This window comes from Oenanthe melanoleuca, chromosome 10, assembly GCF_029582105.1.
Source record: "Oenanthe melanoleuca isolate GR-GAL-2019-014 chromosome 10, OMel1.0, whole genome shotgun sequence".
Taxonomy (NCBI): domain Eukaryota; kingdom Metazoa; phylum Chordata; class Aves; order Passeriformes; family Muscicapidae; genus Oenanthe; species Oenanthe melanoleuca.
In genome coordinates this window covers 10,160,585-10,178,778 of record NC_079344.1, presented here as the reverse complement: position 1 = coordinate 10,178,778, position 18,194 = coordinate 10,160,585, and the positions used below count along the sequence as shown (strand labels likewise).

General features: G+C 49.0%; 2 protein-coding genes across 2 annotated transcripts in view; one reads left to right on the top strand and one right to left on the bottom strand.

Moving 5' to 3' along the window:
* Positions 1–4,007, bottom strand: RLBP1 (retinaldehyde binding protein 1). The gene is made up of 7 exons (XM_056500000.1): positions 3,996–4,007; positions 3,636–3,764; positions 3,166–3,367; positions 1,918–2,096; positions 1,142–1,300; positions 437–547; positions 1–326 (listed from the first exon to the last, which is right to left on the bottom strand). Exons 1-7 carry the CDS (start codon positions 4,005–4,007, stop codon positions 168–170), a joined length of 951 nt encoding a protein of 316 aa, XP_056355975.1. The 3' UTR covers positions 1–167.
* A 3,508-nt stretch (positions 4,008–7,515) lies between these two features.
* Positions 7,516–18,194, top strand: part of FANCI (FA complementation group I) — a 24,153-nt gene continuing 13,474 nt past the window's right edge. The window contains exons 1-17 of the mRNA XM_056499878.1: positions 7,516–7,649; positions 7,722–7,794; positions 8,301–8,431; positions 8,813–8,969; positions 9,048–9,105; positions 9,525–9,566; positions 9,827–9,950; positions 10,872–10,957; positions 11,134–11,266; positions 11,491–11,583; positions 12,081–12,217; positions 13,003–13,183; positions 13,756–13,843; positions 14,990–15,120; positions 15,763–15,833; positions 16,652–16,766; positions 17,166–17,288. Coding sequence (XP_056355853.1) covers positions 7,566–7,649; positions 7,722–7,794; positions 8,301–8,431; positions 8,813–8,969; positions 9,048–9,105; positions 9,525–9,566; positions 9,827–9,950; positions 10,872–10,957; positions 11,134–11,266; positions 11,491–11,583; positions 12,081–12,217; positions 13,003–13,183; positions 13,756–13,843; positions 14,990–15,120; positions 15,763–15,833; positions 16,652–16,766; positions 17,166–17,288 — 1,827 coding nt within the window. The 5' untranslated portion in view covers positions 7,516–7,565. The remainder of the gene's footprint in view (positions 7,650–7,721; positions 7,795–8,300; positions 8,432–8,812; positions 8,970–9,047; positions 9,106–9,524; positions 9,567–9,826; positions 9,951–10,871; positions 10,958–11,133; positions 11,267–11,490; positions 11,584–12,080; positions 12,218–13,002; positions 13,184–13,755; positions 13,844–14,989; positions 15,121–15,762; positions 15,834–16,651; positions 16,767–17,165; positions 17,289–18,194) is intronic.

The following is an 18,194-nucleotide window of genomic DNA, read 5'->3' as shown; positions in this document are numbered from 1 at the left end:
TCTCCAGCAGCTGCGGAGGGAAGGATGCTGTGCCTGGAGTGGGGACAGGAGGGACAGGCTGGAGTGCCTCAGCACGAGCAGTCACTGAGCCAATGCTACAGGAGGGAGTGGTTGGGGTTAGAGGCCACCCCTGGTGCTGTGGTACAGGGGGGCAGCAGGCTCCTGCTCTAGAGAGCCGTGTCCTCGGACTCGATGCGCGGCCCAAAGAGCTTCTCTGCGGTTGCTTTGCCGTCGTACTTGGGCAGGTTGCCACCAAAGTCTGCTGGCAAGATGTCAGCATCAATCTCCTGGTAGAAGGATTCCAGCTCCTCACCGTGCACAAAGACCTGGAGGGAGGTGGGAGTGACCCTCAGCAGAGGAACAGGGCAGCGCTTCCCAGCTGCTCCATTTCACCCCAGGACATGCCTCTGCCTGCAGGTCCCTTTCCCACACTCACCCTCTCCAGCAGTTTGCTCTTCAGGAACGGTTTGACCACGTTGTAGGTGGTGGTGAAGTACCAAGGCTGGTGGATGAAGTGGACGGCCTTGAACCGTGCTGGGAAGGAGTCCTAGGATCCCAAACCCAGACACAGATGGTTACAGATGGTGCTGTCCACCCAGACCTGAGCAGGCAGCAATGGACACTCCAGCTCCATGTCCCCTTCTCTATTTGATGGCCCCTTTCTGTTCTGACCCAGAGGATCAACCATCCTGGCCTCAGGAGCACCAGGGAGCTGAAGACCCTCCCAGACAGCTCACTGCTCCCGCTCCATGAAGGACCTTCCCTGGGAAGAGTGTCTGGCATTTGGTGCAAGGGCAGAAATCCTGGAGTGCCTGTGAGTCTCCATCCAGCCTGGGCCAGGCTGGGCTGAGAGGCTCATGAGGAAAGCGTGTCCTAGGATGCTGCAAGGAGTGGTAGTACTGCTTCTGGTCAGGCATTTGAGAAGGTAGGGGGACGAAATGGGAAAAATTTGGCAGGATTAAGCCAATTAGCTGGCAAGGAAGGGAGAGGGTGATGGGGAACAGCCTCTCCTTGATGCATTCTCATTGTTCCAGCATGGTGGCCATCCCAAACCATGCTGGCCCTGCCACCTCCCTTCTCTGAGCTCCCTGCTTCCCCAGGTCCCCTCTGCTGCTGCTGGGTGCAGACTTTGCCCCCTCACCTGCAGCATATCCACCATCTTCTTGAGCTCAGAGGGTTTGATCCCTGATGCCTGCTGCATGGTGAAGCCCTTGAAGTTCTCAATGATGCAGAACCCATTGATCTGGGTCTCGTCATTCTCCAGCAGCTTCTCCAAGATAATACAATAGGCACGAAGGATCTAATGGAGAGGAGACACAGCAGGGTCTTGTGTGAGGTCTCACATCCCATAGACCCTAGGAGGTACCCAGGAGAGTCCCTTGGAGTGTTATCCAGGGTCTGTTGGACTCCAGCCTGCTTGTCACAGCCAGCCCCCAGATTTCAGAGCAGGGAGGGGGTGATTGCATTCTCTTTTCAGGTGGTGAACATCCGATCTGGATCAATGATACACTGAGACCAAATTCAGGGCTGAGCAGAAAAGGAAGCTGGGAGTTACATGCCTGGAGACCTCTTTGCCAAGAAACCCTCTCCATGCCTTATGCCTCAGTTTCCTCTTCTGCCCTTGAATTAATGGCAGAATTAATTAATTAATGCCCTTGAATTAATGGTGTGGTGCCTTTCTTCAGCCCATGTTACCCCGAATTTGGCATGCACCTTGCACTGCATCCTTTGGGGGGTGAACCATGCTCTTCCAGACTCCCTCAGAGGATAAATTCAGAGGGCTACAGATTTGCTTCCACCTGTATGGCTGCACAGATGCACGTGTGTGTGTAAGGACGCTGTGCTCAGACACGCCAAGCAGGACAAGCCCAAAACAGGACCACTCTGCTGTGGGAGCAGCCTGTGCGTTGGGCTCACCTCATCGAAGGTGATCTCCTCGTAGTCCCAGTTCTCGATGTTGAAGAGCATCACCACCCGCCCGTACTTGTCCCTGCTGGCCAGGATGCCGGGGTAGCCGGCCTCGATGGTGCTGCGCACGGCCTCGGCGCTCAGGTTGTCAAACAGCTCGGGGTACTGCTGCCGGAAGTTCACATAGCCTGGGGATGGCAGAAATGGGGAAAGCTGGCTGCTCGCCCGGCCTCGGGGAGCTGGGCTGCCAGAGATGGGATGGGCTGGTGAGAGGTCAGTGCTGAGCCCCAGAGCTGTGGAAAGCTCTGCCTGGGACCCACATGTCTCCTCCAGCAAAGGGGGAAGAAGAAGCTCAGCAGCACACCAGCCCCAGCATGCTTGGTGTTATTCCTCCCTTTGCCAGGAGCTTCCCACACCTGCTTTCTCTCCAACACCTCAACAAGAAGATAAAGTAATTTCCCCCCTCATTTCCCTTCTCCCTTTCCTCGCTGTTTGGGTGAAACCCCCCATCTACCCTCTCTTGGCACCCTGCAGGCACAAAATAAGGAATTTCATCCTGGGAAAATGCAGGCAAACAAAACAGCTCGTCTGAGAGCCAGCACTGATAATTACAACTCATTATCCCCTAAGCTGACACAAAGAAGAGCAGAGCTAGAGCCAGGCAGGTTCCATCAGCAGCCACCCTCTGGGCTGCCCTTCTGCTCCCCCTCCATCCCCATGGGTCACTCTCAGTGTGAGGAGAGGATGCCACAAGCACCCCAACCTGTCCCCAGACCTAGAGGTGTGCCCCAGGGCTGCAGAGCCCCCCAGGCACCGTGCACAGAAGCATTGGGAGGGTGCAGAAGTGGCTCCTCACAGGGGTACAGAGGGGGGAGTGTAGGGCATGTATAGGGCACGAGGGGTCTCAAGGGGATGCAGCCCAAGCCAGCTGTGTTTGCTGCACAAATGAAACCATCACCATGTGTGAGGGTTTTTTCCATCTTGTTTGGGTAAATTTGCAAGGAATGGGACTGTCCTGGTGCTGCAGGATGCCTGGTGTCACCCTCATTTATTTCCTTCCCCATCCCAGCTCTTTCCAAGCCCCTCAACCCTGACTTTTTCTATTTATCCCCTCTCTTCATTCCCTTCCCATGTCAGGGTCCTACTCTGCCAGCACAGCCCAATCTGAGCCAGGAGGCACCAGCACAGGAGTGGGAGCTGCTGGGGGATGAGTACCCTCATCCTCACTCCTCATCATAACCCAGCACCCCTCCCCACCTTTCAGCAGGTCGTAGGCTCTGTGCACATCGAACTTGCGAGCTCGGATGAAGCGGAGCAGGAAGGAGTCATCCTTGTCCTGCACCTTCTCAGCCACCTTCTGGCACACGTCCTCGCCGCCCGCCCGCTCCTGCACCAGCTCCCGCAGCGCCTTCACCGCCATCTCCCGCTTCTCCTCCGTCTCGTTCAGCTCATCCTTTGCCTGGGGGGAGCAGAGAGGGCACCCAGTGATGCTATGCACACATCCTAAAACACCCCAGGGTCATGGAGGAACCCAAAAACTGGGAGAGGACAGTAGAACTTCCTGCAGCATCCCGGCATAGGGAGGGCAGGGTCACTCGAGTCCCCAGCTTGGAGACATTTTGGTAAGTGCATCCCCCCAATTCAAGAGACAGCCGAGGGTCTCCTCTGGCCCCTGAGGAGCAGAAGCCTCAGGCTGCACCTGCCCCAGTTCCCCAGAGCCTCCTCACCTTCTGCAGGGTGTGTGGGGGGATCTTCTCACACCTGCCAAAGACGGGGCCATGGTCCTTGGTGGTGAGGCGCTCCAGCTTGGTGCGCAGAGCCTGCTCCTCCTCCGACACGATCCGAAATGTGCCCGTCTGGGGATGGGGGGAGAGGATGTGGGGGTTCCCAGACAGCCCCCCAGCTCCCTGCCCCACTGCTCCTTGGGAGCTATGGGGAACGGGAGCAGCTCCACACAGGCACCCAAGGGGGTGCAGTGGGTTTGGGTTGGGCTCTGTGCTGCTTGGACTAAGGTGCACCATGTGCACCCCATCCCAGCACTGCAAGGAGGGCATGGTCAGAGCCCAGAGGACAGGGAGAGTACTCACAACTGCAGACATCTTGTCCTCTGTCTTCTGTCAGCAGCAGGACACTGGCAGAGGGAAGGAGGAATCAGCATGGATCCAAAGGGTCTCCACGGCCTCCCTTATGCCCCATTCCCTGCCTATCTTGCACAGATGGGGGCAGGAGTGGGTGTCCAGAGGATGCCCCAACCCTCCTGATCTCCATCACCTACTGCCTGCATCTCTGCCTGCCTGAGGAGGCTGAGCAGCCTGGAGAAACACCAGGGATGTTTGCAAAAGCAGCTTAAAAATCTGTGTATTGATCATCTCTTCATATATTTTTCTCACTCTGTCTTTCCTCTTTGGGGGCATCTTAGCCTGTGCTCACCCAGCACTGTTCTGTCTCAGACCACCTTCACGTGGGCAGAGCATCCAACTTTGGCCAGGCAGCCAGCTCATCCTTTTATTTCTACTACCAAAAGAAATAATATTACTAAAATGAATACTTATCCCTGAAGATTTGCCAAACTCTCAAGTCTCACTGCTCCACCAACTGCAAGGCTGGACTATAAACCTCTCAGCATCTTTCCAACACAGTCTGGGTGAAACACCCATCCATGAGGAGCAGGGCTGCCTTCGTCCTGCCTCCAGCATCTACCCCTGCCTGGCTGTAGCACCAGATCCGAGCCCAGGCTGGGTGAGGGATGCTTGGCTCCAGCTCAACCATTTCCCAGGGACATCCTCTTCCCCTCCACAAGGGATAGGCCCTTGTTCCAGGCACTAAAACCAATCCAAGCTCTGGAGGTACCAGGTTGAGTGAGGGCTGGATGATGGTCTTCAGTGCAGGTCTTTCAGTTGAAAAATGTCCTGGATACTCACCAGGAAGAGGAAAAGCTGAACTGTCCTCAGAAGGTCAGCACACAGAGTGAGATGGATGCAGGGATGGCGAGGCTGGAGTGGAGCAGCAAGGAAGCTGGGCGAAAGCTTTGTAGAGTCACCGGGTTGGGATTAGACCGTCACAAGGCATCAACTCACTGCAGCTTTGTAATTAAGTCAGCCCAGCCCAGGAAAGAAACCCCATTAAAACATTACAAAAGGCAGCTGAGGAGAGGGAAGGAGGGAGCTGGGGCTCCACCGCCAGCCGGAGCGTGCGTGGAGAGGCGGGCTGGATGCCGGACCCGATTAACAAAGTATAAAAGCTCCTTGTTGTGTAACTCGCTCATTAGCACGGGGCAGGGGCAGAGGCAGGTGGTGGGCAGCCTGCCATCCCAGCCTGCTCCCCGGGGTGAGCACGACAGGTCTCTTCCCCAGCTTCTGCCCCAAAAACCCTGGCAAGGTCCTGCTGTGAATTTGGCCGTGTGGGCAGGGTCTGGCTGTGGGGCTGGGTCTGTGGCAGAGGATGCTGCTCCTGGAGCTCTCCAGTCCCTCCCCTATGAGGCCTCCCAAACCAGCATCTATACAAGGCCCCTTTCAGCTTTAAAAAAAAAAACAAAAAACATACAGGCAAAATTTCTGCAATGCTTTCAAGTGATGATAACTGCTCAGAGCTCTGGGAACTGGAACCCATTCCACATCCAGAGAGATGCCACAGACCCATAAGGGAGGGGAGCACAGGGACATGGGAGAAACAAAGGTGAGTCTGCATATAGGTGCAACAGGATGGTAAAATGGGTTTGCTGGGATGCCCCAGCGTGCTGAAGCTCCAGGAGAGCCCTTGCAGCCTTAATTCTTTGAGTCAAGGCTTGTGGGAGCTGGGTGAAGATGTGAGGATGGAGCTCTGCTCAAGCCTGGGAGAGGAGCTTGGCCAGGCTCTTACCACGATGGGGATTTTGGGGAGGTGGCAGGGCTGGGCTAAGCACCAGAGCAGGGCTGAAGGGGCTTACACAAGGCATGTTTTGTAATGCCTCTGGGATTTACGGATTTGGTTTCCACACAGGGCTGTCCTGCGAGCGGAGCTGAGACCCCGATGGGAGAGAGGGAGGAGGAGGAAGGCACGAGACTCCAGATGGAAGGTGGGGGTGCTGCTGAGGGAAAATTCAGACCTGTGCCAGAACCCTGAGCATTGCTCTTCAGAGGAGACCCCAACCCTCCCATCCCCATTCCACCCCAGCCCTGGTGCAAGGCTCAGCTCCCTCCTACAGCTCGTTGGACCTTTGTGAGCAGCTCAGCACAAGATAGTGCATAACAGGGGTATATCATCAGCATGGGGTTTCCCAAATAGACCAAATAATTCTCTATTGGGGTGCCAGAGAGAATCTGTGATCCCTGGGCATCCTGGCCAGCATGGTCATACCAGGTGAAATAGTTTCGCAGACACATGTGCGACCCCTGGCATCAAAAAGCAAGTGTCTTGTCGTGGGTAGAAGGGTCCCAAGGGGGACCCACCCTGATGTACTGTGACAGATCCCAAAGTGCATCTCTCTTCCAGGCCTGGTTATCCCCACAGCCCCATGTCAAACCCGCTCCCTCGCTCTGCAGCATCAATTCCCGCTCCACGTGAGCACGGGGCTTGTGAAAGCTTCCACACTGTGCTGGCACCGGATCCTTTGGCCAAATCCCGCTGCTTAAAGGCGGGCTACACCTCCTGGTACGCTGAAGGCCACCCCTCACGTCCCCTGGAATTAAAGGGTTTACTCAGATGTATCTGAACCACACGTGGACGGCACTCGCTGCTGGTGCAGGGTGCCCTGAATGGGCACTTTGTGCCAAATGCCCCGTGTTATGAATACATATTATGGTATTGGCTTTTCACAAATATTAGGGTGGATACTGTATGTGTGGTGTTGAATTTGTTTTTAAGATGCAGTTTTCTTTAAGAGTAACATAGGCTGATAAATGTCTTTGTAGTAAGTGAACTACCTGTTTGGTTGGATATCACCCAGTGAAGACACTTGCTACACCAGTTACCAGCACTGACTGTCTGTAGAAATTAAAGATCACAGCCCAATTAAGACTAATAAGAAAAATAAATTAAAACCACAGCCAAGAAACATGCATGCTGTAAAAAGGCAAACTCAAGGAGTGGCCATGTAAAACAGTTCCTGGAATATGGAAAATAGTTTGTAAAAAAGTTTGAAAATGTATGATGGTCTATGAAAATGCAACGGGCTGTTGAATTTAAGGGGTGTCTCCAAAACAGCAGGTGTGGGCTTAGCTGAATGGCAAGCAACCGGCCGTTATAACCTTTTGTTTTATTGTCTTTTATTAAACCTTTTAAAATCTACCAGGAGAGTGAATCTCGTTTGTCACACCTGGTACTCCCGGCTGCTTGTACTCCATTAACTTTTTCAGTGGCTGCCCAGAGGGGCTGCGGAGTTTCCCTCACTGGAGATATTCCAGCAGCATCGGGCTGCAATTCTGTGCCGTGCGCCCTAGGACCACGCTGCCTGAGCCGGGAGAGCAGGAGCAGGTGCCGCGCCGCGGTTCCCGCTCCGTGACTGCGGGACCCAACGCACTGCCCAGCGGGACTCGAACCCGCGGCCCCGCGGGCGGCGGCGCGGGAAGCGCGCGCGGGGGGCGGGAGCTGTTCCCCGGGTGACGCGCGGGCACTTCCGGGCGGGAATTTCGGGGGTCGGAGCGGCGGCCCGGCGGTGCCGGGCGGTGCCGGGCGGTGCCATGGCGCAGCGCATCCTGTCGCTGGCGGCCGAGGAGGGCCCCGAGCGGCTGCAGGAGGCCCTGCAGGGCCTGGCGGAGGGCGAGGTGCGCGGGGCCCGCGGGCCGGGCGGGGATTCCTGCTCCGCGGGCGGCTCACAGCGTCCCCTTCTCTTGCAGCTGGGTGACATGGTGACCGGGCAGGCCCTGAAGGGCAGGGAGACGGCGGCTTTGCTGAGGGGGATCTTCAAAGGTGGGTGATGTGTGAGCTGCGCTCGGTGTGTGCTGCCCTGGTGCAGCACAGGGAAGTGTCACTTTTGGTAAGAAACCCGCTCCTCAGGGCTGTCACAGGGAAGCACGACATCCATAAATACATACGGGGAGGTAGCAAACTGGACTAGATGAGCCCGTGCTAAGCGCGATTTACTTTTGAGAGCCCTTGGTACCCTGCAGTAGGACTGAGCTGGCCGGATGGCAGCTAATTGCCAAGCTGGTTCTTCTCAAAATTTTGACACTTCCTGATCCCTGGCAGCAGGTTGAGTGAATCACAGGATGTGATAATAGAGTGGCCGACTAATTGATCCAAGTATCTAATTTCCTGTTCTCTGGGGGGTTTTTTATTTATTTTGTCAGGTAGGTGAAATGGGAAGTTGCAGGCAGGTGACAGTTTATTGCTGCTGATTTCCCGTAGTTTAGCAATGTGTTATTACTTGCATAACTTTTTCCCCATTTTTTGTCCCTCTATTTGCTTGCTGTAAGGTTCCCCCTGTTCCCAGAGGAGCGGTGTTCTCAGGAGGCTCCAGGTTTACAAGCACTGCATCCCACTAGTGGAGTCAGGGGACCTGCATTTGGGCAAGGTGTCTGAAATCATAGGACTGCTGATGCTGGAGGTAAAGCTCCTTTGGGCTGGCTTTGCTGGGCTCTGCTGAGTACAATTTAATATGTTAACTGAGGTACTTCACTAAGCCACTGAGAAAAATTAGTTTATCCTTTCCATGGATCTTCCCTAGACTAAGTTAGCTGGCTCTGTGTGAATTTGATTATCTTTAGATGTGTAGACTTAGGCTCAAAACTCCAAACCTATAATCACATTTAATGATCTGTTCTGTAAAAAACAGTACAAAGCAGAGATCTCAGGGCCAAATTTTCCTTTAAAGGGAGCATTTCCCTGTAAGGAATTCTGTCTTCTGCTGGGTTTTGGTGACAGTTTGGATATATATGTGGCATTCTGTGTGCTGCCTCAGGCTCTCTCCTGTTGTATGTTCTCCCAGGCCCGCCAGCTACCAGGCCATGCATTAGCAGAGCTTGCCAACCTGTTTGTGGATGTTATTAAAGGAGGCAGCCTGACCAATGGGAAATCCTTGGAGCTGTTTTCCACTGTTCTCACAGCACTGGCCAATTCCAAGGAGAACCTGGCCTATGGGAAAGGTAACCCCCATCAGCTCCTTCTCTGCAGCTTATCCTTTCTTCCTCTAGAATCAACTCCTAAGACCTTTGCTTTTTCAGGTGAACTGAATGGTGAAGAGTTTAAGAAACAGCTGATAAATACCCTCTGCTCCAGCAAGTACGTATGTCTGGAATGTCTTAGTTACATGGCAAAACATTGTGTTTCACATTGTGCTTGGAAAAAGACATCTCCATGAGCTGTGTGTCCTGTCATCCTTGAATCTGTGCCCTCTGTGACAGTGTCTGCTCTAGCTGGGAAGGCAAGGGAGCTCCCTGTTCCCAGATCTTGTGCGACTGTTGCATGAGCTGGTTTTGCTCCTTTTCTGGCATTTGTTATTAAAGGAGTTGGGGCAGTTCAGAACTATGGAAGTGTGGGTGGTTAGACTGGTGTTGATGATTTCTGGTGGAAATCTGGCTTCAAGTTTTAGTATCAGAATGTAACAGGGAAATGGTGACATTGAATAATTGTGTAGGAGAGAAGAGCTAAATGATTATCCAGCTTGCTCTCAATCTTCCAACATATCTCTGTTTTACCAGGTGGGATCCTCGGTGTGTAATACATCTTGCCAACATGTTCAGGTAATTCTTTTTCTCTTCAACATCAACTTGTGCTGTGGTCCTGTCTGTGTCCTATTTCATAAGCAGTTTTGGGCAAGTACAAATAAGAGGTCTGACCATAGCAGGCAAAGCACCATGGATGGTTGGTCAATGAACATCCACACCAGATCCATTTGGATGCAAAACACATCTAGGCATGGCATCGTGGTTTTTAGTCCATGTATGAGTGAAACTTGGCAAATAAATAATCTATTTCTGAAAAAAAATCTTTGATTCCACAGGGATATTCCATTATCAGGAGAGGAGCTGCAGTTTGTGGTGGAAAAGATCCTGAGGATGTTCTCCAGATTAGACCTGCAGGAAATTCCCCCTCTGGTCTATCAGTTGCTGTTGCTTTCTGCAAAGGTAAAAGCTCATGGGAGCTAGATTTCCCCAGGTTTATTACATGAGGAAAAAAATGTTCGGAGTGATCTACAGTCTGGATTTTGGCAGGGATTCTGATTGATCCCAAACCACACTGTAGGGATACAATGGAACATCATTAGGTTTTTTTTCCTCTAACTCCCTCTAGCCTGAAGAAGCTGACTGCTCAGAGAAAGATAGGATCATGGTCTTCTTTGTGGGAAAAGAAGCAAACCTTTGGGAAATAAGGGATGAGCACAGACCTCGCAGACAGCACAGAGGATTTTTTTTTTTCATTGTGGTTTTGCTCACTCTCTGTGACCTGCATGCTACAATAATAGCTTATGCACTATGACTGTCTACTGGGCTTTAGTCTGACTTGTACTGGGAATGTGTCATCTCCTGTGCTCTTCTCCAGAGCAGAGACTGCCAAGGACATCTCTGCCTTTTGACAGGGTGATCTGGCTCTTTTCCTTGCTTCATTTGTGACCAAGTCAATACCAGAATGGTCCAAAGACAAATTATATGTGTGTTATAGAGGGTCAATAGGGTCCACTGGCCAAAATGTATTGTTACATTTAAAGTTAGGAGTTTGAAAGCCTTCCCAATTGATTAAAACATAAAGGATCCTTTCTAATTAATAACAACTTCAAAAAAAAAAAAAAAAAAAAGACAATCAGAACACCCAAGAGCTTGAGTTTCTTCCAGCTATTTGATAATGCAGTCAGAAAAATAAGTGTAGTCAAAAGAAATATGAAAACTGGAAATCTGGAAATGAGCCATACAGAAGCACTCACCTGCCTTAGCAATTAATGGAGGGAAATGAAGGATACCCTAAGATTTGTGATAGGTGAGGGAATTGAGTATTGTTCTCTGGGTTACTGCAGGACCTGCAATGGCTTAATGTAATGTCCTGTCTTGCAGGGCAGTAAGAAAACTGTTCTGGAAGGAATCATCAGTTTTTTCAATCAGCTGGATAAGAGACAGAAGGAAGAACAGAGTGTTCCACAGTAAGTTCTTGCTCTGTCACACCCTTTATTTACTCCTGGCTATTTGTAGTCACACTGGTCCTGCCCAGGGCTCCTTGAATTTGAACTGTTAAACCTTGTACAAGAACATCTTTCTTGATCCATAAGGAATGATTTCTGGCTTTGGATGGCTTGTTATTTTCTGGTAAAACTCACAGGTCGGTGGATCTTGAGGTGGCCACAATGCCCCTGGACCAGCTCCGCCACGTGGAAGGCACTGTCATTCTCCACATTGTTTCTGTCATCAACCTGGACCAGGACCTGGGTGACGAGCTAATTAAACATCTGAAGGTATGGCAAAGATGGGGCAGCCACTGTTCTTGAGCATACTGAAACAGAGTTTAAAAACTTGGTTTGTTATCTGGACAAGGGATTTAATAATTTTTATGATTGCAGTCATGTTCTCTTTAGTGAGTGCTGATGTTTGAAGAGGCATGTGCTTGATGGCTTCTTAATTTCCAGGGTGTTTCAGTTGAAGATAACAAGCTTTCTCACTGCTCCTTGCTGTTTCCTAGGCTGAGCAACAGAAGGAGCCTGGTAGAGCCCTGTGTCCCTTCAGCGTGGCTCTTCTGCTGTCAGTTGCTGTAAAACACAGACTGCAAGAGCAGGTATGTGCTTGATTAGCTTGGAGAGAGAGCTTCCATGGGGTGCACTCTGCACTCCCTGTAAAGGAAAGGAAGCATGGTTAGGTCAGAGTCCCATCAGAATTAGGCTTAGAAGGTTTTCAGGATTCTCATGGGTAGGCAGTTAGATCATTGGTATGCTGTACTTTACTAAACACTGTAAAAGACCTCTGAGCAATATCACAATTTCCAAGAGTAGTGATTCCTGTGGGTTGGTATTGTAGGATGAGAAGAAAAGCAGTCTTATTTTTCTAATGTTTTGGCTCTGTGGTGGCCACATGAAGAGCATCTGGCAGCAAGTCACCCTCCTTGAGGCATTTAATGAGACTGGTGTATTTGTTCTGACAAAGAAATGAGTTAAAATTTTTGGCAGGCTGTAGTGGAACTTGTGTCTGGCTAGTGCTCTTACTGGAACATACCCAAGAATATACAGGTCCCATTTCAAAGATCATTTCCTCACACTTAATGATTTTATGTTCCAGATATTTGATTTCTTGAAAACATCAATCACAAGAAGCTGCAAGGACCTGCAGTTCCTTCAGGCCTCCAAGTTTCTGCAGGATTTGTTTCCTCAACAGTATGATATAACTGCTGTCATTCTGGAAGTGGTGAAAAATAGGTGAGTTGCTGCCACGTGCTGCAGAACATTCAATGAGATTTAGGAGTGGGGAGAGTTTCAGCTTTGTTAAAACACTCTGGGATGCTAAATACTTCTGACCATGTGCCGGCAGGGATCAGTGTCAAAATCCAAAGGTTTTATCCCAGTTTTATATTAGCGAATTAAAAAAAACCCAACAACATGCGGTTGTATAAATCTGTTCATTCTACCTCAAATCTCAGGGTCTGGTGGTACAAAGGACTAAACTGATCAGGACCTAATCTGCAGTGTTGAGTCATGCTGCTGGCTGTAGTTTGTGTTCTGATCAAGGGATGAGGAGCAAATTCACTGTTTAATCTGGTTCACTGGTTAGTCCTTTAAACATTGTGTGGGGTACCTCTGGTCTGTCACTAGTTGTCCTTTAGTTTGATGGGAGGCATTCCTCATCTCTTTTTCTCCAACTTGAAGACTTTGACATGAGTAGGGTACTGGTGCATCCCAATTGTAGCCTGCTCTTATGTTGAGGTCTGACCTCAGAGTATGTCATTCCCACCAGTGAGGAAACCTTTGGGCTGGAAAGGAATTGTGATGGAGAACTGCAGAGTGCAGAGTGTGCTAAGCAGCTGTCCCTCAGCCTAAGGATAGTCACAGGCTTGTGAGGCCTGTCATCTTCTCTGCTGTCATCAAGTGTCTCTCACTGCTGCTCTGGACCCTGGAATAACTGCAGAAGATTTTACCTCTGCTCTAATCTAAACTTCCCTATGACTGAATTGTTTCTTTCCTCATCTGTTTAATGTTTTCTTCAGTGCATTTGGTTGGGACCATGTTACTCAGGGCCTGGTGGATCTTGGCTTCAGCCTAATGGAGTCCTATGAACCAAAAAAGCCCTTTGGAGGAAAAGCTGCTGATAACAGTTATGGCCTTTCAAAAATGCCAGCCCAGCAGGCTTGCAGACTGGGAGCAAGTATCCTGCTGGAAACATTTAAGGTAGTGTATGTTTTGGAGAGGATTTTTTTTGGTGAAGGTAGAACAACTCTGTTCTTATTCTCTCTTGGTAAACGGTGTCAAAACCTTGCTTGCTATATCAATTGTGAGTGTTTTGCAGACAGTACTAGATTTTGGCTCTTATTTGCCCCTTTCCAGCTGGAAAAGGCCATCCTCATGTCTGTTCCTGCTGTCATGATATTTGTGTAATCCCTATTACAGTTTCCAAGAAACTGCAGAGGTAGAGAATGTAGAGAAATTCAGAGGTACAAATAAAATTTGACAAGGTTGGATTGAAACCCATTAATGTTCGCCAAACTGGTAAATTTTCATCCCATAGATGTTTGGAACCATTATGTTCTGAGTGTACTATGTGTGCTTTTTGTGCTGGTTCTGATTGTCCTGGGATGAAATCTGAATCAGTCTGTGTGGATTTAGGTGAAAGGGGACTTCTGGTGGCCATCCTTGCTTATCTGCCAGATCTGGATTTTCTTTGTACTGTACAATGTCTGTGCTGTGAAGTACAGAAATGTCTTAAAGGTTTTGATTTTTATTTATTGTTCTTCCTCATTCAGGTTCATGAGCCCATCAGAAGTGATATTCTTGAGCAGGTCCTGAACAGAGTCCTCACAAAAGCAGCATCTCCTGTCAGCCACTTCATAGGTAACAGAAAAGAGAGAGAAATGTGCTCTTCTCTGTGGACAGTCACAACACAGTTCCTCAAATCACATTATAGGATCACAAAATTTGGTTTGGGTTGGATGGGACCTTTGAAGGTCATCCAATCCACTGCTTTGTAATCAGCATGGAGATCTTCCACCAGACCAGGTTGCTCAGAGCCTCATCCAACCTGACCTTGAATGTTTCTAGGGATGGGACATCCACCACCTCTCTGGGCAGCCTGTGCCAATGTTTCACCACCCTCACTGTAAAAAATTTCTTCTTTATATCCAATCTGAATCTACTTTTTATTATTTTAAAACTATTAGCCCTATTCTTATCACAACACCTACTGATAAAAAGTCTGTCCCTGTCTTATAAACCCCATTTGAGTACCAAAAGGCTACAGCAAAGTCTTCCCAAAGTCTGCTTCTCAAGACTGACCGACCACAACTCTTTCAGCCCATCTCAATAGCAGGGGTGCTCCAGCTCTCTGAGCATCTTTGTGCCCTTCTGGACCTGCTCCAACAGGTCTCTGTCCTGCTTGTGCTGAGGACCACATAGCTGGACACAGTACTCCAAGGGGGCTCTCACCAGAGTGGAGTGGAGGGGGAGAATTTCCTCCCTCAGCCTGCTGGCCAAGCTGCTTTTGATGCAGCCCAGGATGTGACTTAGTTTCTGAAGTGCCTGCTGAAGTCACTTGAAGCTAAAAAAATCAGTTGTTCCTTCTCTGACTGAGGTTTTTGCCTTGTATTCATCACAGATTAAAAGTATTTTTGCAGGCAGTTGCCATGGAACAACTGACACACAGAAAGTCAGAATTATCAGTCAGTTGTCTGTTCCACGTTCCCAGCTTTGCCTTCTCCTCTTCTATAGGCTTGGGAGCCACTGGGGCTGCTGGGATGTCAGTGCTGCAGCCTCTTCCCTTGCATCTCAGTGCCCTCTGGTGGGGTGAAGCCCTTCAGCTGGGCTGGGAGCATTTTTAACACTTGGTGCCTGCAGTGGGCTCAGTTTGTTGATACTCATTTTATCATGGCCTCTCTGTGCTGTGGAAGGTCTTTGATTAGTCTGTAATTGTTAGCTCTACAGACATCTTCTGCTCAGGCTTTTCTTGGCATCAACTGTTCTTTTTGTCCTTTTATTTTTCAGACTTGCTGTCCAATATTGTTGTGTCCGCTCCTCTCGTGCTTCAGACTTCATCCTCCAAAGTCACAGAGACCTTTGATAATTTGTCCTTTCTGCCCATTGACACAGTGCAAGGGCTCCTCCGTGCAGTTCAGGTAAAGCTTTGCATTTCTCCATGCATCTCCTTGCTAGTTTAGTTCCAGTGACAGCTCTGGACCACAATTACATGCATGATCTGATAACCCTCCTCATGAAATGAGCTTTCGTTCTCTGCTGTGGGTTGTCCAGTGTAGCATGGAACTGTTCTTCAAGCATGGATTTGCATGTGCCCTCTAGCAAAAAGCATATGGTGTGGTCTGGCATGGGACCAAAACTGCTCTGTGCTGACCTTTCATCTGGAAGATGCCCAGATGCTGTATCCTGTAGAAAACTAAGTCTACGATGTTTAGCTGAATAGCTATAGCTGTCACATTGATTTTTCTCCTTCCAAGTTCCATGTCAGTATTCCTCTTTGCCTGGGCTGAGATATTGCCCTGGTGTTTTAACTTTTACCTGCTTTGTCCAACCTGTTATTTTCCTAAACCCTTGCACTGTGTCCTCACTAACCTGCTAAGGTGTCTCACTGCCACAGCTCTATGGGTTTTCTTGTCTATTTTTAAATGTTTTGGTCTTCTTACTGTACTGATGACAGTACTGGAAATGCAGGGCCAGATGGGCTTGAGGAAGATGAGCTCATATTCCCCAAGGGCTTGGCATGCCTTAGTGCTTTTCTCTCCAAAGGTTATTTTTCTTTCCAGCCTCTGCTCAAAGTCAGCATGTCAGTGAGGGACTCCCTGATACTTGTCCTCCAAAAAGCTATCTTTTCCAGGTAAGCTGGGAAGAGGATTCTTTGAAAAAATTTCTACAACTCATTTATGGTTTTAGAGCAGAAGTATTTTTTATTTTGCCTAAGTATCTTCTTACATAACTAGACAGTGACATCTCCTGTCCCTTTAGCCTGGAATTGTGGCACAGCCATAGCTCCACTGAACTGAAACACAAATCCCAGCCCCCATCTGAATGAATAGGCTTTGCCAGTTCAGAAAGCTGTTGGGAGCTCCAAATACATAGACAAAATTAAAACCAATTCCAACATGTGTCTAGCACAGTTGAATACATCCAGGGAGGGTCTGGAAGGAACCACTGATCAGAATGCTGAGCTGCCACATTCTCTGTGATCCCTTGCAAGGTGTTGCCATGCTTTGGCTGCCTGGTTATGAATATAGAATTCAAAATTTAGGATTATTTTTCAAAGCAAGGAACTTGGTCTTGGGAAAGACATGGCATTTCTGTGAGCAAAGCAAAACACTAGGTTTCTATGAGGAATTTTCCAACTCTGAGGTCTGTGACACTCTCCCAGCATTCAAGGGATATTTAATACTTGGGTCTTGGTCTTGTTCTTGTGAGCACTGTAAGGACAAAAAGGAGATTGAATATTGTGAGAATGTAGAGCAGGGGAATTTCCAGCAAACTGCCCAGCTCTTGACTGTTTGGGATTGTACTGCCCTTTTGGGAAATACAGTTGTACAGGGCCCAGTCTCTGTATTTGTGGCCTTTTTTACATTGCTGAGTTGGTATTTTATGTGCTTCTGAGCTTCTTGCTTCCATGTTTCCTTATGTAACCCTCTTTCCTGTCCCAATTCCCAGGCAGCTCGATGCTCGTAAAGCTGCAGTTGCTGGCTTTTTGCTCCTGTTAAGAAATTTTAAGGTTCTGGGCAGCTTGTCTTCCTCCCAGTGCAGCCAGGCCATTGGTGCCACTCAGGTAAGTGCTGTTCTGCAGTCCCTGTGTGGACACGTGAGACAGTCTGGTGTCTAATGTGCACTGTTTGAAACAGCTCAAAAGGGAAGTGTTCCCCCAGAATGGAAATACAGCTTTAGTAAGGATTAGTCCTAGAAATCCAGTAAGGATTTCTTTCCTGTAATGAAAGCTTTAGGAAGTGCAATGTGCAAAGAGACGCTGGCCTAGAGATGTTGTTCCTCAAAGTCATTCTCTCTTACAGCACCAGTGTTCTGGGGAGCATTCCCACTGCTCCATGACAATGATGAGGAGCCTGATAGCACAAGAACTATCTCAGTAATTGTTCAGGGGCCAGACCCTTACCACCTTGCTCCTGTGCTGTGATATTGTAACCAGTATAACGTGACTAATGTTCCTTCTCAGGTCCAGGCAGATGTTCATGCCTGCTATAATTCTGCAGCTAATGAGGCCTTCTGCCTGGAAATTCTGGGCAGCCTGAGGCGATGTTTGAGCCAGCAAGCAGACGTTCGACTCATGTTATATGAGGTAAACATGGTTTCTTCTGTCTCTTAAACAGCCACAAGCTCTTCTGTGGTCTGATTCTTCTCTAGCCTCAGGTAAATAATAATCATGTTATTGTGAAAAACAGCCTTTCAGCTCAGTTTTGTTCTTCATGGGCCATGTGTAACATGTTTTCACTCCTTCTGCTCTTGTTTTTTTTACCATTATAAACCCAAAGACACGTTGATGTATCTTCTTCAGCTCGTGCATTGTTTAAGAGCAAAAATATGTCAAGGTCTGTCTTGCTATGGTAAGGCCTAGGGAATGGGAAGGATGTTTGATGCCCTGTGAGGAGGAGTGGTATAACAGGCATTGGGTAGATGTGGAGCTGTTGAGAGTTAATTATGGGCTCCAAAGAAAACCCTCTCTGGAGAGTATGGAGAAGCTTCCTTAGAGACTGCATCAGGGATCTGTCTTCTCTTCTTTTCCAAGTTTCTATAAAAGCTTGTCTGTCCTTACATCTGTTGTGATAGGCTTGTTATAAAGGGCCATTTTTGGGTGCATATCTTAGGTTGTGTTAAAACCATGGGGTACTACCTTGAGGAAAAAAAACCTGTAGAGGTCAGAGAGGTTTTGTTTCCTTCTTGTCTTGACCTTTGATGAGCTGCAAGTTCTGCTTGTATTTGTCACTGTTGCTAGAAAACTTGTGCTTGCTTTATCCATCCACTGAATTTTCTCAGTCTGCAGGATTTGTTGCCTCCTACAGTTTCCCCACTGGCTTGTTTTGCCTTTGAAACAGGGCTTCACAGTTTGAAGTTGGATCTTGTGCTAGTGTTAAATAGCAGTGAAAGTCACTTTGGGCTTGATGCCACCGCTGCTAGGGAGATACAGCTTGTGAGAGGGCCCCTGTGAGGAAATTCATACTTTTTCTGATTCATACCTTCTTTCTGT